This window comes from Rhinoderma darwinii, chromosome 13 (assembly GCF_050947455.1).
Source record: "Rhinoderma darwinii isolate aRhiDar2 chromosome 13, aRhiDar2.hap1, whole genome shotgun sequence".
In the NCBI taxonomy this organism is placed as follows: Eukaryota; Metazoa; Chordata; class Amphibia; order Anura; family Rhinodermatidae; genus Rhinoderma; species Rhinoderma darwinii.
The window spans coordinates 6814314-6841773 of NC_134699.1; the positions used below are offsets into that span (position 1 = coordinate 6814314).

Consider the following 27460-nt stretch of genomic DNA (forward strand, 5'->3'; position numbering starts at 1 on the left):
ACATTGGAACAGCCGGCACGTCGCAGGACGGGAATATTCTGACCTCATCAATACCGCAATCATTTGCTCATCTGACATTTTTAACCCCTCCCATTCCAGCATTTGTAAGTGATCCCGCTACATTCACGGCTCGGGTTGAGGCTGGTTAACGTGGTTGGTCATCTCAAGAACTTCGTGTTCCACCAACGCCTGCCCGCCCTCCGTAGTCACTTGTCTCATCCTTAAGTTGAGGGAGCCATATTTTGTCCTTGGTCCCCTGGCTGTGGTGAATTTCCTCCTGCGGTAGAGCTCCCCTTTACATATAGAAACCATCAGCAGCAGGGAGAGGAGCGTTCCGCCCAAGGTGAGCAAGCCTAGGCCGGCGATGATGCACTTGTCTAGGTGCGAGCCCAGGCGTGCGTAGTAAAGCTCTAACCGCTCCATCTCTCGTGCGGACACAGAATCCGGGCTGACCCGTACTTCACGTGGTATGGTGTACGCCACAGCCACGAGGACTATGCCACCGACCAACAAGACCAGCGAACAGATAAAGCCATAATCCACGGAGCGCGCGCCCGACTCCGCTTCTCGGCTGTCCTCGGAGCGGGGGGATCCGTTCTCCTTTGCGGCCCATCCTCTCGCCTCAGATAAAGGACTCAAACCTCGGACGTCCGGTGGGTCCCGGCTGAAGGCGGTTTCCCCGATCTCTTCGTAGGATGGGTTCTCGAATCCTCTGATGGTGGCTGAGCTGCCCTGATAGGTGTGGTCATCCGCACCAGGTCTTGTACTGAGATCTCGGAGCTCCACCGTGTTGGAAGACGCCATTGATGGATTCTGGTTCTGTTCATCCTGATCATGCGGAACGTCTTCAGACTGAAATAGAAAACAAGGAAATGTAGAAACGGCATCGAATGTCTGAGCAGGAGCGGCTGCAGTGTCGGGCCAGTGTCACGCTGCAATATAACTTTTTTCTATGCAAGCTCAGACCCCCCCCCATACACTCAGACATACCCCCCCCCCCACACAAACACAGACACACCCCTCCCCCACACAGACACACCCCTCCCCCACACAGACACGCCCCTCCCCCACACAGACACGCCCCTCCCCCACACAGACACGCCCCTCCACACACAAACAGACACGCCCCTCCCCCACACAGACACACCCCTCCCCCACACAAACAGACACACCCCTCCCCCACACAAACAGACACACCCCTCCCCCACACAAACAGACACACCCCTCCCACACACAGACACACCCCTCCCACACACAGACACACCCCTCCCCCACACAGACACACCCCTCCCCCACACAGACACACCCCTCCCCCACACAGACACACCCCTCCCATACTCCGTAATAAGTATAAAATGCAGCTATATTACGTCATTACCCTGAGATCATGAAAGTGAATAATATAATAATAATGTAACCAGATCAACATCCTCTACTGTGGGACAAGTTACCCTAATAATGCGTCTACACCCTCCGGATCATAGATAGAAAGCAGAATGTGAGAATGTAGGGACTATAGAAAGCAGAATGTAAGAAAGCAGGGACTATAGAAAGCAGAATGTAAGAAAGCAGGGACTATAGAAAGCAGAATGTGAGAATGTAGGGACTATAGAAAGCAAAATGTGAGAATGTAGGGACTATAGAAAGCAGAATGTAAGAAAGCAGGGACTATAGAAAGCAGAATGTAAGAAAGCAGGGACTATAGAAAGCAGAATGTGAGAATGTAGGGACTATATAGAGCAGAATGTAAGAAAGCAGGGACTATAGAAAGCAGAATGTGAGAATGTAGGGACTATAGAAGGCAGAATGTAAGAAAGCAGGAACTATAGAAAGTAGAATGTAAGAAAGCAGGGACTATAGAAGGCAGAATGTAAGAAAGCAGGAACTATAGAAAGCAGAATGTAAGAATGCAGGGACTATAGAAAGCAGAATGTGAAAATGTAGGGACTATAGAAGGCAGAATGTAAGAAAGCAGGGACTATAGAAAGCAAAATGTAAGAAAGCAGGAACTATAGAAAGCAGAATGTAAGAAAGCAGGGACTATAGAAAGCAGAATGTAAGAAAGCAGGAACTATAGAAAGCAGAATGTGAGAATGTAGGGACTATAGAAAGCAGAATGTAAGAAAGCAGGGACTATAGAAAGCAGAATGTGAGACTGTAGGGACTATAGAAAGCAGAATGTAAGAAAGCAGGGACTATAGAAAGCAGAATGTGAGAATGTAGGGACTATAGAAAGCAGAATGTAAGAAAGCAGGGACTATAGAAAGCAGAATGTGAGAATGAAGGGACTATATAGAGCAGAATGTAAGAAAGCAGGGACTATAGAAAGCAGAATGTAAGAAAGCAGGGACTATAGAAAGCAGAATGTAAGAAAGCAGGGACTATAGAAAGCAGAATGTAAGAAAGCAGGGACTATAGAAAGCAGAATGTAAGAAAGCAGGGACTATAGAAAGCAGAATGTGAGAATGTGGGGACTATAGAAAGCAGAATGTGAGAATGTAGGGACTATAGAAAGCAGAATGTAAGAAAGCAGGGACTATAGAAAGCAGAATGTGAGAATGTAGGGACTATAGAAAGCAGAATGTAAGAAAGCAGGGACTATAGAAAGCAGAATGTGAGAATGTAGGGACTATAGAAAGCAGAATGTAAGAAAGCAGGGACTAGAAAGCAGAATGTAAGAAAGTAGGGACTATAGAAAGCAGAATGTGAGAATGAAGGGACTATATAGAGCAGAATGTAAGAAAGCAGGGACTATAGAAAGCAGGGACTATAGAAAGCAGAATGTAAGAAAGCAGGGACTATAGAAAGCAGAATGTAAGAAAGCAGGGACTATAGAAAGCAGAATGTAAGAAAGCAGGGACTATAGAAAGCAGAATGTGAGAATGTAGGGACTATAGAAAGCAGAATGTGAGAATGTAGGGACTATAGAAAGCAGAATGTAAGAAAGCAGGGACTATAGAAAGCAGAATGTAAGAAAGCAGGGACTATAGAAAGCAGAATGTGAGAATGTAGGGACTATATAGAGCAGAATGTAAGAAAGCAGGGACTATAGAAAGCAGAATGTGAGAATGTAGGGACTATAGAAGGCAGAATGTAAGAAAGCAGGAACTATAGAAAGTAGAATGTAAGAAAGCAGGGACTATAGAAGGCAGAATGTAAGAAAGCAGGAACTATAGAAAGCAGAATGTAAGAAAGCAGGGACTATAGAAAGCAGAATGTAAGAATGCAGGGACTATAGAAAGCAGAATGTGAGAATGTAGGGACTATAGAAGGCAGAATGTAAGAAAGCAGGGACTATAGAAAGCAAAATGTAAGAAAGCAGGAACTATAGAAAGCAGAAAGTAAGAAAGCAGGGACTATAGAAAGCAAAATGTAAGAGAACAGGGACTATAGGAAGCAAAATGTAAGAATGCAGGGACTATAGAATGCAGGGACTATAGAGCGCAGAATGTAAGAAAGCAGGGATTATAGAACGCAAAATGTAAGAAATCAGGGACTATAGAAAGCAAAATGTGAGAAAGCAGGGACTATAGAAGGCAGAATGTAAGAAAGCAGGAACTATAGAAAGCAGAATGTAAGAAAGCAGGGACTATAGAAAGCAGAATGTAAGAATGCAGGGACTATAGAAAGCAGAATGTGAGAATGTAGGGACTATAGAAGGCAGAATGTAAGAAAGCAGGGACTATAGAAAGCAAAATGTAAGAAAGCAGGAACTATAGAAAGCAGAATGTAAGAAAGCAGGGACTATAGAAAGCAGAATGTAAGAAAGCAGGAACTATAGAAAGCAGAATGTGAGAAGTAGGGACTATAGAAAGCAGAATGTAAGAAAGCAGGGACTATAGAAAGCAGAATGTGAGACTGTAGGGACTATAGAAAGCAGAATGTAAGAAAGCAGGGACTATAGAAAGCAGAATGTAGGGACTATAGAAAGCAGAATGTAAGAAAGCAGGGACTAGAAAGCAGAATGTAAGAAAGCAGGGACTATAGAAAGCAGAATGTGAGAATGAAGGGACTATATAGAGCAGAATGTAAGAAAGCAGGGACTAATGAAAGCAAAATGTAAGAATGCAGGGACTATAGAAAGCAGAATGTGAGAATGCAGGGACTATAGAAAGCAGAATGTGAGAATGCAGGGTCTATATAGAGCAGAATGTAAGAAAGCAGGGACTATAGAAAGCAGGGACTATAGAGCGCAGAATGTAAGAAAGCAGGGATTATAGAACGCAAAATGTAAGAAATCAGGGACTATAGAAAGCAAAATGTGAGAAAGCAGGGACTATAGAAGGCAGAATGTAAGAAAGCAGGAACTATAGAAAGCAGAATGTAAGAAAGCAGGGACTATAGAAAGCAGAATGTAAGAATGCAGGGACTATAGAAAGCAGAATGTGAGAATGTAGGGACTATAGAAGGCAGAATGTAAGAAAGCAGGAACTATAGAAAGCAGAATGTAAGAAAGCAGGGACTATAGAAAGCAGAATGTAAGAATGCAGGGACTATAGAAAGCAGAATGTGAGAATGTAGGGACTATAGAAGGCAGAATGTAAGAAAGCAGGGACTATAGAAAGCAAAATGTAAGAAAGCAGGAACTATAGAAAGCAGAATGTAAGAAAGCAGGGACTATAGAAAGCAGAATGTAAGAAAGCAGGAACTATAGAAAGCAGAATGTGAGAAGTAGGGACTATAGAAAGCAGAATGTAAGAAAGCAGGGACTATAGAAAGCAGAATGTGAGACTGTAGGGACTATAGAAAGCAGAATGTAAGAAAGCAGGGACTATAGAAAGCAGAATGTAGGGACTATAGAAAGCAGAATGTAAGAAAGCAGGGACTAGAAAGCAGAATGTAAGAAAGCAGGGACTATAGAAAGCAGAATGTGAGAATGAAGGGACTATATAGAGCAGAATGTAAGAAAGCAGGGACTAATGAAAGCAAAATGTAAGAATGCAGGGACTATAGAAAGCAGAATGTGAGAATGCAGGGACTATAGAAAGCAGAATGTGAGAATGCAGGGTCTATATAGAGCAGAATGTAAGAAAGCAGGGACTATAGAAAGCAGAATGTAAGAATGCAGGGACTATAGAAAGCAAAGTGTATGAATGCAGGCACTATAGAAAGCAGAATGTAAGAAAGCAGGGACTATAGAAAGCAAAATGTAAGAGAACAGGGACTATAGGAAGCAAAATGTAAGAATGCAGGGACTATAGAATGCAGGGACTATAGAGCGCAGAATGTAAGAAAGCAGGGACTATAGAAAGCAAAATTTAAGAAAGCAGGGACTATAGAAAGCAAAATGTGAGAAAGCAGGGACTATAGAAAGCAAAATGTGAGAATGCAGGGACTATAGAAAGCAGAATGTAAGCATGCAGGGACTATAGAAAGCAGAATGTAAGCATGCAGGGACTATAGAAAGCAGAATGTAAGAAAGCAAGGACTATAGAAAGCAGAATGTAAGAATGCAGGGACTATAGAAAGCAAAATGGAAGAAAGCAGGGACTATAGAAAGCAAAATGTAAGACTGCAAGGACTATAGAATGTAGGGACTATAGAAAGCTGAATGTAAGAAAGCAGGGACTATAGAAAGCAGAATGTAAGAATGCAGGGACTATAGAAAGCAAACCGTAAAAATGCAGGGACTATAGGAAGCCGTGTATGAATGTAGGTTCTATAGAAAGCAAAATGTAAGACTGCAGGGACTATAGAAAGCAAAATGTAAGAAAGCAGGGACTATAGAAAGCAAAATGTAAGAATGCAAGGACTATAGAATGCAGGGACTATAGAAAGCTCAATGTAAGAAAGCAGGGACTATAGAAAGCAGAATGTAAGAATGCAGGGAATTTAGAAAGTAAAATGTGAGAATGCAGGGACTATAGAAAGCAGAATGTAAGAATGCAGGGACTATAGAAAGTAAAATGTGAGAATGCAGGGACTATAGAAAGCAGAATGTACGAAAGCAGGGACTATAGAAAGCAGAATGGAGGGACTATAAAGAGAAGAATGTAAAAATGCAGGGACTAGAAAGAGCAGATTGTAAGAATGCAGGGACTATATAAAGCAAAGCGTAAGAATGCAGGCACTATAGAAAGTAAAGTGTATGAATGTAGGGACTATAGAATGCAGAATGTAAGGAGGCAGGGACTATAGAAAGCAAAATGTAAGAATGCAGGGACTATAGAAAGCAGAATGTAAGAATGCAGGGACTATAGAAAGCGTCCACACCCTCTAGTTTAACCTTGATAGGACACCATAGAGTCTAAGCTGTGCTGGAGCCAGACTCCCTGAGCCACAACATTATATTATTTCATTATTGTGGCTTTTAACTCCATCACCAGAAACAAACCTCCTCTGGGTGATAATAAAATGTTAAGATGCAGTCGTTTTAAAAAGAAAACCTCCTCGATCATCGATGTTGGAGCTGAACAGTGTGAATGGCGGCCAAAAACACAAGAATTGGCAGCGATCAGATCGGCGTCCCCATATGTATTCAATATCGAAATATTTCGCTTTGAATCCGACACATGAACTGATAAGTCCCTAACTAGGAGCAGTCGGAGAGTTCTCATTGGCTGAAGTAACGTTCCGCTATATTGTCACCACACACCAATGTGTTCCCAGACGTATCACCCGTACAGCTACTATGACAACACTGCACGTCTGACCTATGGAAATCTGCCTAACATCTACCTGACAAGTGACAACCCAAATACAGAAACAATGTTATAATGTAGCAATGCGTTCAGAAACATAAATAGAGCAGATGATGATGATGTCTGTGACAGGCAGCACAAGAGGAGGACAGCAGCGCGTACATCACAGACAGCCTGACATTCTTCTCATCATAGCAGCGCAGGGAGCTGCGTACATGGAGATCAGCTGAGGAGCTGTCCATTCAGCACCACACATCAGAACCAGCCCTTACAACTTCACAGCAATGCAACGCAACATCAGCGCTGAGCAACACACAGCATTCCGACCACCCTGCACATTGTGTGACTGATTCATTGTCCAGCTGTTCTTTACCAGTAAGAGGCAGGGTCCCTGTGGTCCCTCCACCCCTGTGAGTCCTCCAAGCGAGTGACAACACCACAGCAGGCACAAGGCACCGGGCTCCACAGCCTGTCATCTATAATCACATCCTCCCTATGAGAGCACCAGACACCTACACAAAGAGACTGTGCAAAGCACAACAGCAGACCCTTAATCCCCCCACCCCGGGCTGACACTGACCTGCGTGCACCCAGGGACTCGGTGGCATGGTCACCCCGACATTCCGTGCCAGTCAGAGGAGTGTGGCAGTCAGCTGTGGGTCTGCATTAGGTTATAGCTGCTATTAAATGACCCAATACATCGGCTCCATCATGAACCATGTGGGAGGAGACAGGAGTCACAGCGCCCTCCGTCGGTCAGATGTAGCATTAGTGTCACTGTGTCCTTAACAAGCATCGCCATCTTAAAGCACCCACTGCAGATGGGCATTTACTGGGTGGGCAAGGCTGGGTTTGGTAGCTGTGGGCACTTCTAGGATTAGGATCCCCCATTTATTCAGTACATTTATCTGCAGCTGCGTGATGCCCCTTCAGTGGGTGACTCAGTGATATTCAGGAGGCTCCCTGCCCGGACAGCTGGCAGAGTAGGACATACTGCCTTATGGAGCTGCCCCCGGGACCCGCCCTGTCCTGGCTGAGGAGGGAGCTGGTAAGATTAGTGCTGGGTCATCCACCATCTCATGTTGCTGCAATCACATTTCATCCCTCTGATGGTAGTGAGATTATACCCCACCACCCTATCGCTGCACACACAGCTGTCGTGTGCGGAGCATAGACAGGGAGGAGGGCGAACCACAGGAAGTAGAGAGTGAGGAAGCAGGGACTATAGAATGCAGAATGTGAGGAAGCAGAGACTATAGAAAGCAGAATGTGAGGAAGCAGGGACTATAGAATGCAGAATGTGAGGAAGCAGGGACTATAGAAAGCAGGATGTAAGGATGCAGGGACTATAAAAAACAGAATGTGAGGAAGCAGGGACTATAGAAAGCAGAATGTGAGGACGCAGGGACTATAGAAAGCAGAATGTAAGGATGCAGGGACTATAGAAAGCAGAATGTAAGGATGCAGGGACTATAGAAAGCAGAATGTGAGGAAGCAGGGACTATGGAAAGCAGGATGTAAGGATGCAGGGACTATAGAAAGCAGGATGTGAGGAAGCAGGGACCATAGAAAGCAGAATGTAATGAAGCAGGGACTATAGAAAGCTCAATGTAAGGATGCAGGGACTATAGAAAGCAGAATGTGAGGAAGCAGGGACTATAGAAAGCAGAATGTAAGAATGCAGGGACTATAGAAAGCAGAATGTAAGAATACAGGGACTATAGAAAGCAGAATGTAAGGATGCAGGGACTATAGAAATCAGAATGTAAGGATGCAGGGACTATAGAAAGCAGAATGTAAGAATGCAGGGACTATAGAAAGCAGAATGTAAGAATGCAGGGACTATAGAAAGCAGAATGTAAGGAGGCAGGGACTATAGAAAGCAGAATGTAAGAATGCAGGGGCTATAGAAAGCAGAATGTAAGGATGCAGGGGCTATAGAAAGCAGAATGTAAGAATGCAGGGACTATAGAAAGCAGAATGTAAGAATGTAGGGACTATAGAAAGCAGAATGTAAGGATGCAGGTACTATAGAAAGCAGAATGTAAGGATGCAGGGACTATAGAAAGCAGAATGTAAGGATGCAGGGACTATAGAAAGCAGAATGTAAGAATGCAGGGACTATAGAAAGCAGAATGTAAGAATGCAGGGACTATAGAAAGCAGATTGTAAGGAGGCAGGGACTATAGAAAGCAGAATGTAAGAATGCAGGGGCTATAGAAAGCAGAATGTAAGGATGCAGGGGCTATAGAAAGCAGGATGTGAGGAAGCAGGGACTATAGAAAGCAGAATGTAAGGAAGCAGGGACTATAGAAAGCAGAATGTGAGGAAGCAGGGACTATAGAAAGCTGAATGTAAGAATGCAGGGACTATAGAAAGCAGAATGTAAGAATACAGGGACTATAGAAAGCAGAATGTAAGAATGCATGGACTATAGAAAGCAGAATGTAAGAATGCATGGACTATAGAAAGCAGAATGTAACGAAGCAGGGACTATAGAAAGCAGAATGTAAGAATGCAGGGACTATAGAAAGCAGAATTAAAGGATGCAGGGACTATAGAAAGCAGAATGTAAGAATATAGGGACTATAGAAAGCAGAATGTAAGGATGCAGGGACTATAGAAAGCAGATTGTAAGAATGCAGGGGCTATAGAAAGCAGAATGTAAGGATGCACGGACTATAGAAAGCAGAATGTAACGAAGCAGGGACTATAGAAAGCAGAATGTAAGGATGCAGGTACTATAGAAAGCAGAATGTAAGAATGTAGGGGCTATAGAAAGCAGAATGTAAGGATGCAGGGACTATAGAAAGCAGATTGTAAGAATGCAGGGGCTATAGAAAGCAGAATGTAAGGCTGCAGGGACTATAGAAAGCAGAATGTAACGAAGCAGGGACTATAGAAAGCAGAATGTAAGGATGCAGGTACTATAGAAAGCAGAATGTAAGAATGCAGGGACTATAGAAAGCAGAATGTAAGAAAGCAGGGACTATAGAAAGCAGAATATAAGAAAGCAGGGACTATACAAGGCAGAATGTAAGAATGCAGGGACTATAGAAAGCAGAATGTAAGAATGCAGGGACTATAGAAGACAGAATGTAAGAATGCAGGGGATATAGAAAGCAGATTGTGATAATGCAGGGACTATAGAAAGCAGAATGTAAGAATGCAGGGACTATAGGAAGCAGAATGTAAGAATGCAGGGACTATAGAAAGCAGAATGTGAGAATGCAGGGACTATAGAAAGCAGAATGTAAGAAAGCAGGGACTATAGAAAGCAGAATGTAAGAAAGAAGGGACTATAGAAGGCAGAATGTAAGAATGCAGGGACTATAGAAAGCAGAAACTAAGAATGCAGGGACTATAGAAGGCAGAATGTAAGAATGCAGAGACTATAGAAAGCAGAATGTAAGAATGCAGGGGCTATAGAAAGCAGATTGTGATAATGCAGGGACTATAGAAAGCAGAATGTAAGAATGCAGGGACTATAGAAAGCATAATGTAAGAATGCAGGGACTATAGAAAGCAGAATGTGAGAATGCAGGGACTATAGAAAGCAGAATGTAAGAAAGCAGGGACTATAGAAAGCAGAATGTAAGAAAGCAGGGACTATAGAAGGCAGAATGTAAGAATGCAGGGACTATAGAAAGCAGAAACTAAGAATGCAGGGACTATAGAAGGCAGAATGTAAGAATGCAGGGACTATAGAAAGCAGAAACTAAGAATGCAGAGAATGTATAAATAAAATGTAAGAAAGCAAAATGTAAGAATGCAGGGACTATAGTGGGCAGAATGTAAGAAATCAGGGACTATAGAAAGCAGAATGTAAGAATGCAGGGACACTTTTTTTTTTATGGTTCTGAAGATTTCAGCTGGCTGATTTCATTGTCTTTTACCACAGACACGCTGACTACCACCACCATCATCCTCATAGAGTTGAGTGACTTTCAACAAGCTCATTGGTTGACAAGTCCTTCTCTTCCTTTTACACTTGCCAGAGGTTACTAATCGCTCCCATTTTTTCCTTTAGTCTGAGATGCGTATCCAGGACCAGTCTCTGCTGGCGCAGCTGAAGGACCTTCATGCAAAGATCCGCGAGTATCGGCTTGAATCTACATATTGGTCAAGTGCGCGTACTATTCAGGAGTCGCACGGAGTCAGAGGTCGTTCCACATCGGAGGAGATAAGCCTAAAGGAAAGCGGATCTCCGTCTAATTTACAGATGGTCCTCAGAAGAAATTCTGTCCCGTAGTGTCCATCTTTAAAGGGGTTGTAGGAGATAAGAAAAAAGGCCAGCAATAATTTATCAGCGGGGATCCAACCGCCAGTATGCCCGCCAATCAGCTGAATGAAAGGGGCCGCGGTGTTCCAGCGAGCGCCACGTCCCGGTCATTGTTTACCCAGGCACACCGCCATGCAGATCAGTCCCATTGACTAAGAAAGCATCATTTTCTTACAACTGTATGTTGTGCCGTTCCTCTGTTATTCCTCCTAGAAATGTATGAATAAATTGGCAACTGGGTTCTACCAGTTGGGGGGGGGGTGTCCCTACACGGACCGACACTATCCAATCAGTGCTGACAGAGAGACACTGTGTAGGGACACACCTCTTTGACAAGGGGAATGGTAACACCCAGTTGTCAAATTAGTCATACATTTCTAGGAGGAATAACAGAGGGACGGCTGTCTTTATACAGCCCGTCCAGAGGAGACAGCAATCATTGTGTCATAGGATAGAAGGATTTATGTCGTTCCACCTTTTAGCCTCAGAATGTGACAGCGCCAACATGTCCGCCAGTTCCACTACAATGGATTGGGCTGATTTACGACTGCTCGTAGTGATATCTGCTGTGTGTCAGCTAGCAAAAAGTTGGGTTTAGGGACAAAGATTGCAGCCATCAATCCAAGAAGGCGTCCGAAGTCCCTGGGAACCTCCATCTTCTCCGTCATTATCGTCATGTTGTATCAGCGTGAACATTGCAGATCTCCCGGATCGAGTGGAAGGGGTTTCCTGTTTATTTGTAAATAAATCTGAATAATTGTAATAGACTTTGTTTCAATTCCAATCCTAGCTGTCTGCTTGCAGCCAGTGAATAGAAGCATTCTATCTCTATGCGGGTTTGATTTATAGAATGAAGGTACATACTCGCACAGTCAGACAGGTTATGACCACCGGGGCCCAGACCTTACATGTGTGTATTTTAAATAATATATGTGAGTGGCTTCCCCCGTCTAGAGAGTACAAAATCATGACATCTGGGGGTGCGTTGAAGCTTCCAACTCGTCACAAACTGGGTCCTGTGATCCTTTTGGCACTGCTGACGGATTACCCTCATCTGTCAGGTGAGTGTGCGGTAATATCTGCGTGTATGAGGTGAGTGTGAGGTAATATCTGCGTGTATGAGGTGAGTGTGAGGTAATATCTGCGTGTATGAGGTGAGTGTGAGGTAATATCTGAGTGTATGAGGTGAGTGTGAGGTAATACCTGAGTGTATGAGGTGAGTGTGAGGTAATATCTGCGTGTATGAGGTGAGTGTGAGGTAATACCTGAGTGTATGAGGTCAGTGTGAGGTAATACCTGAGTGTATGAGGTGAGTGTGAGGTAATACCTGAGTGTATGAGGTGAGTGTGAGGTAATATCTGCGTGTATGAGGTGAGTGTGAGGTAATGCCTGAGTTTATGAGGTGAGTGTGAGGTAATGACTGAGTTTATGAGGTGAGTGTGAGGTAATGCATGAGTTTATGAGGTGAGTGTGAGGTAATACCTGAGTCTATGAGGTGAGTGTGAGCTAATACCTGAGTGTATGAGGTGAGTGTGAGGTAATACCTGAGTCTATGAGGTGAGTGTGTGGTAATACCTGAGTGTATGAGGTGAGTGTGAGGTAATACCTGAGTGTATGAGGCGAGTGTGAGGTAATACCTGAGTCTATGAGATGAGTGTGAGGTAATGCCTGAGTGTATGAGGTGAGTGTGAAGTAATATCTGCGTGTATGAGGTGAGTGTGAGGTAATGCCTGAGTTTATGAGGTGAGTGTTAGGTAATCCCTGAGTTTATGAGGTGAGTGTGAGGTAATGCATGAGTTTATGAGGTGAGTGTGAGGTAATGCCTGAGTCTATGAGGTGAGTGTGAGGTAATGCCTGAGTTTATGAGGTGAGTGTGAGGTAATGCCTGAGTCTATGAGTGTGAGGTAATATCTGCGTGTATGAGGTGAGTGTGAGGTAATGCCTGAGTTTATGAGGTGAGTGTGAGGTAATGCCTGAGTTTATGAGGTGAGTGTGAGGTAATGCATGAGTTTATGAGGTGAGTGTGAGGTAATTCCTGAGTTTATGAGGTGAGTGTGAGGTAATTCCTGAGTCTATGAGGTGAGTGTGAGGTAATGCCTGAGTTTATGAGGTGTGTGTAAGGTAATGCCTGAGTCTATGAGGTGAGTGTGAGGTAATACCTGAGTCTATTAGGGGAGTGTGAGGTAATACCTGAGTGTATGAGGTGAGTGTGAGGTAATACCTGAGTCTATGAGGTGAGTATGAGGTAATACCTGAGTCTATGAGGTCAGTGTGAGGTAATACCTGAGTGTATGAGGTGAGTGTGTGGTAATATCTGCGTGTATGAGGTGAGTGTGAGGTAATGCCTGAGTCTATCATCTGAGTGTGAGGTAATACCTGAGTCTATGAGGTGAGTGTGAGGTAATACCTGAGTCTATGAGGTGAGTGTGAGGTAATACCTGAGTCTATGAGGTGAGTGTGAGGTAATACCTGAGTCTATGAGGTGAGTGTGAGGTAATACCTGAGTCTATCATCTGAGTGTGAGATAATATCTGCATATATTGATAAGAGTGTGGGGTAATAGCTGCCTTTGAAAGGTGAATGTGAGGTAATATCTGCATCTATGAGGTGACTGAGGTAATAGCGATGTCTATTAGGTGACTGTGAGGTAATATCTGGATCTATGAGGTAACAGTGAGGTAATAGCCACGTCTATGAGGTGACTGTGAGGTAATATCTGGATCTATGAGGTAACAGTGTGGTAATAGCCACGTCTATGAGGTGACTGTGAGGTAATATCTGCATCTATGAGGTGACTGTGAGGTAATAGCCACGTCCATACCTCCCAACCGTCCCGATCCGGCGGGACAGTCCCGGTTTCTCACCGCTGTCCCGGGCGGTCTGCAAAATGTCCCGCTGGGCGCTGCAGCTGTATCAAAACAGCTGATCGCTGCTGACAGGCGCCCTGCATGCCAGACGTTTGCAGCAGCTGGGACCTCACCGGTCAGGTGACAGAACTGGTCCACTCCCGGGCCGGTATCGACACCAGTGAGAACGCCGCCGCAAGACTCCTGCCTTCTTCTGACGGTGAGTGACATCAAAGCAGAGCGGAGAGCGGCAGCAGTAGGGCCGGCTACCTCTACCGCTCTCCGCTCTGGCGGCATTGTGGTACAAAGTATAAGGGGGTTGTGTGGCACTATGTATAACGGGGAGGGGGGTTGTGTGGCACTATGTATAAGGGGAGGGGGGGTTGTGTGGCACTATGTACAAGGGGGGAGGGTGGGCTGTATGGCACTATGTACAAGGGGGAGGGGGGTTGTGTGTCATTATGAACAAGCGGGGAGGGGGGTTGTGTGGCACTATGTACAAAAGGGAGGCTGTGTGTGGCGCTATCTACAGGGGGGCTGTGTGTGGAGCTATCTACAGGGGGGCTGTGTGTAGCGCTATCTACAGGGGGCAGTGTGTAGAGCTATCTACAGGGGGCTGTGTGTGGCGCTATCTACAGGGGGGCTGTATCTGGAGCTATCTACAGGGGGCTGTGTGTGGCGCTATCTACAGGGGGCTTTGTGTGGCGCTATCTACAGGGGGCTGTGTGTGGAGCTATCTACAGGGGGGTTATGTGTGTGGCGCTATCTACAGGGGGCTGTGTGTGGAGCTATCTACAGGGGGGTTATGTGTGTGGCACTATCTACAGGGGGTTGTGTGTGGCGCTTTCTACAGGGGGATGTGTGTGGCGCTATCTACAGGGGGGCTGTGTGTGGAGCTATCTACAGGGGGGCTGTGTGTGGAGCAATCTACAGGGGGGCTGTGTGTGGAGCTATCTACAGGGGGGCTGTGTGGAGCAATCTACAGGGGGCTGTGTGTGGAGCTATCTACAGGGGGGCTGTGTGTGGAGCTATCTACAGGGGGGCTGTGTGTGGAGCTATCTACAAGGGGGCTGTGTGGAGCAATCTACAGGGGGGCTGTGTCTGGCGCTATCTACAGGTAGGCTGTATCTGGAGCTATCTACAAGGGAGCTCATGTGGATGATTTTTCCATTGACCGGTAGCAGAGTTACACAACTGGAAAAAAAAATCCCCATCATGTAACTCTGCTACCTGTCAATTGAAAAGTCATCCACCACAGGGTCTCCCTCTTGACTTTCATTGTTCTCAGCCCTTTGGTTTGTCCTGCAGCTGCTGCCGCCGTGATGAGCAAATGTTATACCCAAGATAGGAAAAGTAACATAAAGACGATATAACCGGATCCATAATATCTGTGATATCCGGACAGTCCAGAGATCCGCAGTGAGAATGTGCGCGCGTTATTTGCAGAACGATCTGGCCGTGATTTGATGTGTTTATGCGGGATATTGGGCGTGGTTAGGGGGCGTGGCTTAAAATGACCCTCTTTTCCGAATTCAAAAGTTGGGAGATATGGCCATGTCTATGAGGTGACTGTGAGGTAATATCTGCATCTATGAGGTGACTGTGAGGTAATATCTGCATCTATGAGGTGACTGTGAGGTAATAGCCATGTCTATGAGGTGACTGTGAGGTAATAGCCATGTCTATGAGGTGACTGTGAGGTAATAGCGATGTCTATGAGGTGACTGTGAGGTAATAGCCATGTCTATGAGGTGACTGTGAGGTAATAGCCATGTCTATGAGGTGACTGTGAGGTAATATCTGCATCTATGAGGTGACTGTGAGGTAATAGCCATGTCTATGAGGTGACTGTGAGGTAATATCTGCATCTATGAGGTGACTGTGAGGTAATAGCCGTGTCTATGAGGTGACTGTGAGGTAATAGCCATGTCTATGAGGTGACTGTGAGGTAATAGCGATGTCTATGAGGTGACTGTGAGGTAATAGCCATGTCTATGAGGTGACTGTGAGGTAATAGCCATGTCTATGAGGTGACTGTGAGGTAATAGCGATGTCTATGAGGTGACTGTGAGGTAATAGCCATGTCTATGAGGTGACTGTGAGGTAATATCTGCATCTATGAGGTGACTGTGAGGTAATAGCTATGTCTATGAGGTGACTGTGAGGTAATAGCGATGTCTATGAGGTGACTGTGAGGTAATAGCCATGTCTATGAGGTGACTGTGAGGTAATAGCCATGTCTATGAGGTGACTGTGAGGTAATATCTGCATCTATGAGGTAACTGTGAGGTAATAGCGATGTCTATGAGGTGACTGTGAGGTAATAGCGATGTCTATGAGGTGACTGTGAGGTAATAGCCATGTCTATGAGGTGACTGTGAGGTAATAGCGATGTCTATGAGGTGACTGTGAGGTAATAGCCATGTCTATGAGGTGACTGTGAGGTAATAGCGATGTCTATGAGGTGACTGTGAGGTAATAGCCATGTCTATGAGGTGACTGTGAGGTAATATCTGCATCTATGAGGTGACTGTGAGGTAATAGCTATGTCTATGAGGTGACTGTGAGGTAATAGCGATGTCTATGAGGTGACTGTGAGGTAATATCTGCATCTATGAGGTGACTGTGAGGTAATATCTGCATCTATGAGGTGACTGTGAGGTAATATCTGGATCTATGAGGTAATAGCGATGTCTATGAGGTGACTGTGAGGTAATATCTGGATTTATGAGGTGACAGTGAGGTAATAGCGATGTCTATGAGGTGACTGTGAGGTAATAGCGATGTCTATGAGGTGACTGTGAGGTAATAGCCATGTCTATGAGGTAACTGTGAGGTAATAGCGATGTCTATGAGGTGACTGTGAGGTAATAGCCATGTCTATGAGGTAACTGTGAGGTAATAGCCATGTCTATGAGGTGACTGTGAGGTAATAGCCATGTCTATGAGGTAACAGTGAGGTAATAGCGATGTCTATGAGGTGACTGTGAGGTAATAGCCATGTCTATGAGGTGACTGTGAGGTAATAGCGATGTCTATGAGTATGAGGTGACTGTGAGGTAATAATAGCCTGTTAGGTAATTCATCGAGATGTGATGCCGGGGGCGAGGCAGATCACGTGACTAGGACGCTTCACACTTTGAATTTCCCGCCAACAGATCCGCAGTTCCCGTCTGGTTTAAGTGGTTTCGCAGTCTGACTTCGTGTAAGTTCAGCTGACATTTCTCCCTTCCTCTAGAGGAGGCGGTCATAGAGGACTAACGCCGGGCTGCGTTCCTGCATTTTGCATAGAGTGACTGACTGTTGTGTGTGACGGTTATATGCCGGCCGTGGTGCGCTATGTAAACAACAGTAATTGAGGCGAAACGGTGCAAGGCATGATGGGAGTTGTAGTCATACTAGCAAAATAAATAATGATTGCAACTTTTTGTATAAATAATATTGCTTGTGACAGAAGGGTAGCTGGGAGTTGTAGTGTGTGCAAATAAATTAGCATTTCTATAAGCTTTCCGAATCTTATGAGTATAAAAATGGCTTTATTCTGTAAAAGCGTCTTGTCCGCAAATCTGCCTCTGGTATCCGCCATGGGTAAGGCGCCATTTGCGATGGCTTCAATACCGCCCGATTGGGCCTTACCTGGCGTAATTAGCACCAAACTTGGCGCATTTTGATCTCTTTGACGGTCAGAAAATCGAATCCACGCCTGCTATAATGGCGTCTGGATAAATATGAACGTTCTGCATTCTCGCCAGAAAACGGATAAATGTCCCAATGACGTCACCCACAACGTAAGATCCGCGTTAAGTTTTTTTCGTACATTTCCGTCATAGGAACAGAAGAACGAAAAACGGAAGTTCCATTGCATCGCAAACCCTAACGGTGCCCGAAGGAACCCATTGACTTTTACGGGTTCTGTCGGGTTTATGTGAGGGTGTTGGTCGTTTTACCGGAAAAAATTTCGCAGCGTGCCGCACGACTTCCTCCGGAACTGCGACGAAGGACCCTAACGGAGCCTCCGAAGCGAACAGATCCTAACGCAGCGTTCTTGAGTGTTTTTTTTCTTTTCGTTTTATCTTTGGTTTTCTATCATTTTACATTGATGCCCCCCCCCCCCCCCCCCCCGATGCAATGCAAGTGAGCGGCGGGTTGAGCTGCAGTACCAGGCGCAGCCACACAATGGTACGAACGCTACGGTGCCGGGTAATACACGCAGCCGTTTTCCTGCTCCGTACAAGTTGTACATAACTTTAATATGCCGTAAAAGTTTTTGGAGCCATTTAGACCTCCGTATGTGTCGGGTTTTATACAGAAGCGCACGAAGATGTGGAATCTGACAGAAAATAGGGTACCAAAGGCACAAACAGAAAGGTTATATGTCACTCAGAGTGACATGGTGGCTCCCACCAAGAACGGGGGTCCCAAACCCTCCGGTCCTCCTTACTGCACCCCCCCCCCGCGGTGAGGCGGAGCTTGAATGGAGCGGCAGTCGAGCACGTGTCTGCGGCTTCATTCAATGTCTATGGGCCTGACGGAAACAGCGAAGCGCTGTACTCTGGTGTTTCCGTCATTCCCGTAGACTTTTAATGGAGCAGCAGCGGCGCACAGGATCGACCACCGCTTCATTATAAATCCTTCTGCGATCATGCAGTGAGGAGGAAACGGGAGTCAGGACCCCGGTTCTGGAGATCGATGGGGGTCCCAGTGATCATATATTGATCACCGATCCTGTGCATAGGTGTAATTGTGGGAAAATCCTTTTTAAAGGGTCTCATCTCCTGGTTTTGGATTAAAAATTGCATGCAAAATCTGCATCAAATCTGCACTGTGTGAACAAGACAAGGCCTAAGGATTTTCGTTCCTGGCCAGAATAATCCTACAATAAGGTTTCTCTGAATAATGAAGACTTTCTGTACCAAGTTCACTCTAAATACCAACTCCGGGAATGTGTGTTCGGCTTCGGCTTCACGTGACTCACAGGCCGTATTCCAGTCCTGTGATGCAATGTAGTCAATCAGGGATCCCATGACAGTTCCTAATAACAAAAAAACCCTTAATGGACTCCAGTTGGACTGCTCAACTCTGCCGGGAGTACGTCTCAATGGAAGAGTTATTGCATAATGCTATCAAAATGCAGCTGGAAGCTCATCTTACGCCAATCATACATATAACACAACTTTATATATATACACATGCTGTGTATACAGGCGTACCTGCGCTATGTCTACAGATGGTCGCATGGTTCAGGTGGAGCTTCAGAAATTTGCTCAATTAACCCCTTCCCGCCGCAGCCCTTTTTCAGATTTTCATTTTCGTTTTTTCCTCCCCCACCTTCCAAAAGCCATAACGTCTTTATTTTTCCGTCGATATAGTACTAGGAGGGCTTGATTTTTGCGGGACGAGTTGTCGTTTTTCGTAGCTCCATTTATTTTGCCGTATAATGTGCTAGGAAACGGGAAAAAAATTATTTGTCGGGTAGAAAAAGAAAAAAAACAGCGATTCCTCCATTCTGTGGGTCAATACGATTACGGCGATACCAAATATATATCGTTTTTTTTCTAGATTTTACTACTTTAACAAGTAAAAACCTAAGTGTAAAAAAGAACATTTATTTTGTGTCGCCAAATTCCGAGAGCCATACGTTTTTTATTTTTCCGTCGATTAAGCGGTATGAGGGCTTATTTTTTGCGGGATAAGCTGTAGTTTTTAATAATACCATTTTGGTGTAAATGCGACGGTTTGATCACTTTTCATTTCATTTTTTGTGTTAGATGAGGTGACCAAAAAATAGACATTCTGGCGTTTACAATTTTTTTTTTTACGGCGTTCACCGTGCGGGTTAAATAATGATATATTGTAATAGTTCAGACTTTTACGGACGCGACGATACCAATTATGTTTATTTATTTTTTTACTATGCTTTAGTGGGAAAAGGGAGGTTTTTTGAACTTTTAATATATATATTTGTTTTTACACAAAAAAAAACTTTATTTAACTCATTTTTATTATTTTTATTAGTCCCCCCTAGGGGTCTTCGACCAGCGATCGTTAGATCGCTTGTACGATATACTACAATACTAATGTATTGCAGTATATCGTGATTCTGACAGGCCGGAGGCAGGGCTTAATAGGTGTATAAAGATGGCGGACCTGGGGGCCTTCATTAAGCCCCCAGGCAGCCATAGCAACCATAGCCCCCCCCCCCCCCCCCGCGATTGCGTTGGGGGGCATGATGTGCTGTTAGTGGGGGTCGCCCCCTCTCTCTAACGATTTAAATGCTGCGGTCGGTATTGACCGCAGCATTTAACGAGTTAAACGAGCGGCATCGCGCTTGACCGCGATGCCGCTCGTTACTCTGAAGTGTCGGCTGTAACAAACAGCCGACACCGGCATCGTATGGAGCGGGTTCACTCCGTGGGCTCGCTCCATACTTCCCCTACCCGACTTTGGCTTGGCGTATGGATACGTCAAATATCGGGAAGGGGTTAAAGTAAATATTTGTCATACATATTGCCCCGAGATTGGGTTATTCAATCTCCAACCGACCCGCATCTGGGGATGTGACGATGTTATTGGGCCCACAGTATGCTTTAATACCTTGGCTGCGATTGGTCACTGGGCTATGTGTCCCCATGCACATGACTGTGCCCGAAAAATAGGACATACTCCATAATTCCCGGCACGGTTCTACGGCATGGACCCCCATCTGTAGCGCTACGGAAAGGTGTCCGCAACCAATAGAACCGAATGGGTCCATAAAACCACGGACCGTGGTACGGTCCGCGGTTTTACGGTCGTGTGCATGGGGCCTTATCCTGTATGGACACTGGTTAAACAGCCTTATACTCCTCTCCCTCCTTTAGTCGCTTTATGTACAGTGTATCGTTTGCTTTATCTTCTGAAAACACAATAACAATAGAAATGTATTCAGTATATATAACAAAACTGACAACAATCACTCTCCATTTATTTCACAGCTGTAATCGTCTGTATATTTGTACCAGTGTAAGTATGTTTTACACCTATCTGCTTCTGGGCAAACGAGGGATCCTATCCAAGATCTGGATCGCTGCACACTGGGATAAGAAACTAACCAAGGCTCACATATTTGAGTGCAACCTCGAATCAGCCATTCAAAGCATCATGACACCAAAGGTAAGTGCCCCTTTCGCCGTCACATTTGGTACCTCATAGAGATAAATACATCAATTGTTTCTTACTTGTGTCATTACTACGTCATTAAAGGGCCACATAGGTAATCTGTTTCTCTAGGAGACAACTTTTTTTCCCTTTATCTGTGGACATTTGATTCTTCTAGCAAAAGGACTTCTTGCTTTATGGACATACTATATTGGGAGCCCTTCAAGTATCTGATTATCACACTATTCATGGGTGGTTAGTTCCTTTCAGAAGGGGCAGGACAATCACTCTTGGCAGGGCAGGGGGTCTCAGAATGTGCCCTACTAACCTCGGACCTTGAAGCTCAGCATAATACTTGTTACATGTAGTCGTTTATATGATTGCCCGCTCCTCCCTTCCACACCGATCCCTAGCATTGTTATTTATAATACACGATCCCCGTTTCCCTCCAAAACTGCAGAACTGGCTCACCACCCAACCACGGATCTGTAGTAGGGTCCATAACTCATCTCCCAGCTCATCATAATACCTTTAGGCCCTGTTCACACTGAGTTTTTTTTTACGTGGAAATCGTGTTGGAAAACGCGCCAAAGTTCAATGTGAGGCGGAGGCGTTTTTTCCCCTCGAGCGGTATAACTGTCTTTGCGGGAAAAAGAGGCGACGTGCCCTATCTTCGGGAGTTTACTTCTCTGACCTCCCATTGACATTAATGGAAAACACAGAAAGCGTTTTTTTTGCTGCGTTTTTGCCCGCGACGCTCAATGGCCGCAGGCAAAAAACTCTGCGAAAAACGCGGCAAACGTCGTGCAGGCAGATCAAAATCTGCCTCAAAATTCCGTCTGCCTGCAAAAAAAACTCAGTGTGAACAGGGCCTTATTGTAGAGGAAGTGCTCATTGGACCCCAGCATTATTCGCCATTCTCATACAGTGTCCGATTTTGTTTTTTTAATCCATAAATGATGACCGTTCACCTCAATAGCGCCCTAAGAGACTGCTTTCCCATCATGGCTTTTATTCTGAATCATTGTGGGTGTTCGGATCAGAAAGAAAACTCGTCCTATTTCTCAGTTACACATCATCAATAAATACTTTCTGGGAATTCTACTATTAGAAGTTTGTGATCCTGATTGTTTAAAATGATTCCTGCCCACCTTTTTGTTTTTTCTTATTAGCAACTTTCCCTTATAGTCAAAGATTACAAGGCTGAAACCAAGACGCTGAACAAGAATATTGGTTTAAAGAGAAAACTAAAATGCTCCTTTACTTCATCCGGCAGGTTGTGATCGCCCTTAGAACTTCTGGTCATTTACTTCTTGGAGTTGTACGGATATACCACCGAAAGGCAAAATATCTTTTAGCCGATTGTAACGAAGCGTTACTCAATATGAAGATTACGTTTCGTCCAGGTAATGACAACACCCAAAGCCCAAAACCTGCCGATTTTATTTTTATATATTATTTTATATATTGTAATTGTGTGTTATTTATATTTTTTGTTAATTCTACAGGAGCTTTGGATCTTACAGAGAATAACCAGGAGACCAGTTACAATGCGATCACTCTCCCTGAAGAGTTTCCAGACTTTGACATGCAGTTGCCTAATTTAAAGTATTACAACTAATTCGCTTTTTTTCTGTCTGGGTATATGGTCAATTTACCGGTAGCATCAGCCAGGTTCAGTTTGGTTACTTGACCACCGTAACCAGTAATACCGTAGCAATGTCTGTACCCCCTATACACGGTCAAGTCACATTATTATGAGCAGCTGCTAATATCCAGACAGCAACTAGACGGGAGTGGGAGTGACACAATAAGGTGCTGGTCAGTTGTCCCAGGTATCTGGTGCCGCTGACTGCAGAACATCCCACATTTGCTGGAGGGCACGCGGGGGGAGGATCCATAGAGCGAACAAGACGATTGAGGTCCCACAGAAGTGCAATTGGGTTCAAGTCTGGAGAATTAGGGGCCAGGGAAGTACTTGGGGGTCTTGGTCGGGCTCTTCCTATCGGATATTTCTAGCCGTGTGACATGTCGCATTGTCTTGCTGGAAGATTCCATCTGCCCCAGGGAAGACAATCAGCATGTATGGCGGGGGGACGTGATCTGCAGCATGTATGGGGGGACATGATCTGCAGCATGTATGGGGGGGGGACGTGATCTGCAGCATGTATGGGGGGGACGTGATCTGCAGCGTGTATGGGGGGGGACGTGATCTGCAGCATGTATGGGGGGGGACGTGATCTGCAGCATGTATGGGGGACGTGATCTGCAGCATGTATGGGGGACGTGATCTGCAGCATGTATAGGGGACGTGATCTGCAGCATGTATGGGGGACGTGATCTGCAGCATGTATGGGGGGGACGTGATCTGCAGCATGTATGGGGGGGACGTGATCTGCAGCATGTATGGGGGGACGTGATCTGCAGCATGTATGGGGGGGACGTGATCTGCAGCATGTATGGGGGGGGACGTGATCTGCAGCATGTATGGGGGGACATGATCTGCAGCATGTATGGGGGGGGACGTGATCTGCAGCATGTATGGGGGGGACGTGATCTGCAGCGTGTATGGGGGGGGACGTGATCTGCAGCATGTATGGGGGACGTGATCTGCAGCATGTATGGGGGACGTGATCTGCAGCATGTATGGGGGACGTGATCTGCAGCATGTATGGGGGGGACGTGATCTGCAGCATGTATGGGGGGGACGTGATCTGCAGCATGTATGGGGGGACGTGATCTGCAGCATGTATGGGGGGGACGTGATCTGCAGCATGTATGGGGGGGACGTGATCTGCAGCATGTATGGGGGGGGACGTGATCTGCAGCATGTATGGGGGGACATGATCTGCAGCATGTATGGGGGGGGGACGTGATCTGCAGCATGTATGGGGGGGACGTGATCTGCAGCGTGTATGGGGGGGGACGTGATCTGCAGCATGTATGGGGGACGTGATCTGCAGCATGTATGGGGGACGTGATCTGCAGCATGTATGGGGGACGTGATCTGCAGCATGTATGGGGGACGTGATCTGCAGCATGTATGGGGGGGACGTGATCTGCAGCATGTATGGGGGGGACGTGATCTGCAGCATGTATGGGGGGACGTGATCTGCAGCATGTATGGGGGGGACGTGATCTGCAGCATGTATGGGGGGACGTGATCTGCAGCATGTATGGGGGGACGTGATCTGCAGCATGTATGGGGGGGACGTGATCTGCAACGATGGATTCATACCCAAATCACTTCAGAGCCGTCCACATGGATGAGTGACCCAGAGAATGCCATGAAATAATCCCCCGACCATAGCGCTGCCGCCACCGGCTCGTGGTCTTCCAGCAATGGCTGCCGGGTGTTTGTTCTATCTTTCTTTCCTGACGCGCCAACGTCCATCCGTTCCATGAAGCAGAAAACGTAACTCGTTGGAGAAGACGACCCTCTGCCAATCATCGGTGGTCCTATTCTGATACTGCCGCGCAAATTGAAGCTTTTTTTTTTCCGATGCACCTTTGTTACATAGGAGCAGTGACCGTCCGTCGGCTTTGGAGCCCCATATACAGTCGGGTTCGCTGGACTGTTGTATTAGACACACGTCTAGTCATCCCCTGGGTGATTTTCATAGTGAGCTGCTCCATGTAGCGTGTCGTTCAGCCCTCGTACACCTTCGTAGCCGACGTTCACCCCTCACATCAATGGCACGTTGTGACCCGCAGTTTCCACATCGGTTATTCCAAATGGCGCCATTTCTCCGCTCACGATACACGGTCACCACAGCAGCACGAGAACAGTTCACAAACCGCGCTGTTTGAGAAATTCTGCCACTCTTGGCCCAAAAGCCGATAATTATCCCTTATAGCAACTCTGATAAATCGCCCCTTTTACCCATGTCAACAATGAGTGATATGTGATCAGACAGCCGACCACACCCCTTATATACCCACCAAGCCCACCACCCATCACTGCCTTTATGGGCTACGCGCTGCCGACATTGAAAGTAGGAGGTGGTCATAATAATGTGACTCGACTGTGTAGCTATCCTTACAAAAAAAACTTTCTCCAGGACATGTGCCCTTTAAATTAGACCATTAATAGCAATGTCGTCGTCCCCCCAACCCGTGGCTCTCCTGCTTTTGCACAACTATAGCTCCCAGCATGCCCTGACATCAGCAGGCTGGGAGTTGTAGTTTTGCAACAGCTGGATAGCCAGGTAGGAGAACACTGCTCTATATGATAGATTATCGGCACTAAACATTTGGGCTCCCTTCTTTGAACCCTCTTGGACACATATCTACATTTAATTCTCTCTGGTATATTTTTATAGTTTAATTCATATGGTTGATCATTTCACACTGAACCAGAGCCGAGCGGAAGACATCACAATTCGAGAGGAGTATGACAGACCGCTTACTCTTCATGAGGGCTTTGGTGAGAACATAACTAGTTTGTTAATCATACACGTTTTACACACATTGGGCCATCTCTAACCAGAATTAGAATAAGGCACCCGTCATTTATTTGGATTCTGCCTACCCTTTTTCTTTGCACTTGTTTGTAGAAACCAGCCACAATATTTTACAGCATAAAATAAATAATTTACAGGCTGGTAACAAAGGCCCCCTGCATACGGCCGTAACTATAAACCCGCTCCGTGATTACGGCTACGGCCGGCTGCGGACAGTCACCCGCATTTGTGGGGCGTGCTTCCATTATAAAATATGTATTGTTGACCCCACTTACATGTAGCATTTCATGTGTTTGTGTTTTTTTTCCTACAGGAGATGATCTAGATAGACTCCGGCGTGACTCTGCAAGTGATGCCTCTTTTGAAGTTAGCACAAACAGTGTTTTACCTGAGCAGAGTTCTGCCCTCTTTCCTGGGGATACAAGAGATCTTTTTGCTGATGACTTGTTTGGAGATGAAGGAGGAACAACAGATTTTTTTGGTAAGAAAACATACACAGATCAATTTGGCCCCTGGTTATTAAAGTGACATACATTATATATAGAATAAGATTATACTGCTTTTTTTTTTTATTTAAGATAATCAGCTTTTTAATGATTCCAATGAATTGAGTGTTGTGGACAAAGATATGAACCAAGACGTAACGCTTCCACCAGAGGATCAGCCACCGGAGGGTGAGTGCTGTGCTGTGAAATTATCAGCCAAAATGCAAATAGGAACACTTGATAAATGATATTATGTTTATCCAGCATTCACATATTTGTATTATCACTCTCAGTAACTCAATATTATAAAAGGAACCTTTGTATAATTGCTGAGATTGGTTTTACTTTAAATGGCATGGGCACTTTATTTTTCGTTCCTTGTATTGCGCCAACATATTCCGCAGTTCTGCACAAAATTTTTCACCATTCACAGTAGTTTTTAGATAACCACATCACATGTAAATTACTTTTAAGGGGTGTTTACTTAATAAAAGTTTGACAAACTTCTGACATGTCATCGTGACATGTCAGAAGTTTTGATTGGAAGGTGTCGGAGCACTGAGACCCCCACCAATCGCTAAAACGAAGCGGCAGAAACGCTCGTTTGAGCGCTTCGTGTTTATTCGGCTTTTTCCGAAAATCTATGTATCAGAGTACGGACTCAATAGAAAGTCTATGAGCCCCTACTCCAATACATCAGCTTTCTAGAAAAAGCCGTATAGAAACGAAGCTGCTGAGCACTCATATTAGCGCTTCTGCCGCTTCGTTTTAGCGATTGGTGGGGGTCTCAGTGCTCAGACCCCAACCAATCAAAACTTCTGACATGTCGGGGCGCTCGCGAGCTGCTAACCAAGATGGCCGCATGCTGAGGTAGCTCCGCGACTCCTGGGCACAACAGCTATATAAAGCAAACATTTGAGGTGAATTCACTCGCCCTTTTACCCTTCTTCTTCCTCCGGAGGATCTTCTGCCCGGATTGTTCATGGTTCGGAAGAGCGCAGTGGGCCGAAAGGACTCGAAACCGGAGTCCTCCGTCCCTGCCCCCCAGCCTGAGACTGCAACTTCGCCCGCCATGTCGGCTGTTTCGGACGACGACATACAGGCCTCGCCTGAACTTATTGCAGGCTCCCAAGAAGACGGCTCGCAGATACCTGAACCCCAGTTCACCACCAGGGACGCTTCTTTGCTGCAGAAATTTAAACAGCTCCTGCAGCAAGAATTGCAGCTCACCGCTTCTAAGCTGTCGAGAGATCTTACCAAAGAGATACGTGAACTGGGAGCCAGGACAAACGTCTTGGAAACTAAGATGGACGACACCATTGAAGTTTTGAATGCGCACGATGCCGAATTTGATTCACTGAGAGCAGACCTGGATTCAACGATGCTACGCCTGGAGGACTTCGAGAACCGTGCACGACGGGGGAATCTCCGGATAAGAGGTCTGCCCGAGACATACGAGGATCTTAACTCCTCCATTACGGCCCTATTCCAAGAGCTGGCACCGGATCTCCCGGTGGATAGGCTGGAGATGGACCGGGTTCATAGGTCGCTAGGCCCTAAACGACAAGATGGCAAGCCACGAGACATAGTGGTGAAGCTCACTTAT

At 45.6% G+C, this 27460-nt stretch overlaps 2 protein-coding genes and 1 long non-coding RNA gene across 9 annotated transcripts in view; 2 read left to right on the forward strand and 1 right to left on the reverse strand.

Annotated features, from left to right (window-relative positions):
• TMEM74B (transmembrane protein 74B) lies at positions 1 to 7676 on the reverse strand. 2 transcript variants are annotated; one of them, XM_075845873.1, is made up of 2 exons: positions 7222 to 7676; positions 1 to 852 (listed from the first exon to the last, which is right to left on the reverse strand). In XM_075845873.1, the coding sequence occupies exon 2, from the start codon at positions 802 to 804 to the stop codon at positions 124 to 126; it is 681 nt and encodes a 226-aa protein (XP_075701988.1). In that variant the 5' UTR covers positions 805 to 852; positions 7222 to 7676; the 3' UTR covers positions 1 to 123. The 2 variants fall into 2 exon arrangements, with proteins under 2 accessions (XP_075701988.1, XP_075701989.1); XM_075845874.1 differs by lacking the exon at positions 7222 to 7676 and adding an exon at positions 7015 to 7092.
• LOC142666015 (uncharacterized) lies at positions 7341 to 11686 on the forward strand. The gene is made up of 2 exons (XR_012851622.1): positions 7341 to 7689; positions 10672 to 11686. It is a non-coding gene; the product is annotated as an uncharacterized LOC142666015 (long non-coding RNA).
• A 2197-nt stretch (positions 11687 to 13883) lies between these two features.
• RAD21L1 (RAD21 cohesin complex component like 1) overlaps positions 13884 to 27460 on the forward strand; it is a 31797-nt gene continuing 18220 nt past the window's right edge. For 2 of the 6 annotated variants that reach the window (XM_075845911.1, XM_075845916.1), the window contains exons 1-7: positions 16874 to 16974; positions 20744 to 20921; positions 22183 to 22312; positions 22415 to 22514; positions 25229 to 25332; positions 25683 to 25850; positions 25948 to 26043. In XM_075845911.1, the coding sequence (XP_075702026.1) occupies positions 20778 to 20921; positions 22183 to 22312; positions 22415 to 22514; positions 25229 to 25332; positions 25683 to 25850; positions 25948 to 26043 (742 nt within the window). In that variant the 5' untranslated portion in view covers positions 16874 to 16974; positions 20744 to 20777. Of the gene's footprint in view, positions 13990 to 15256; positions 15346 to 16771; positions 16792 to 16873; positions 16975 to 17010; positions 17102 to 20743; positions 20922 to 22182; positions 22313 to 22414; positions 22515 to 25228; positions 25333 to 25682; positions 25851 to 25947; positions 26044 to 27460 lie in introns of those variants that run through there. The other 4 variants (XM_075845914.1, XM_075845912.1, XM_075845915.1 and 1 more) reach the window with 4 other exon arrangements.

Bases quoted from the DNA above. Each gene is read 5' to 3' on its own strand.
- TMEM74B (XM_075845873.1), bottom strand. From the start codon at position 804: ATGGCGTCTTCCAACACGGTGGAGCTCCGAGATCTCAGTACAAGACCT.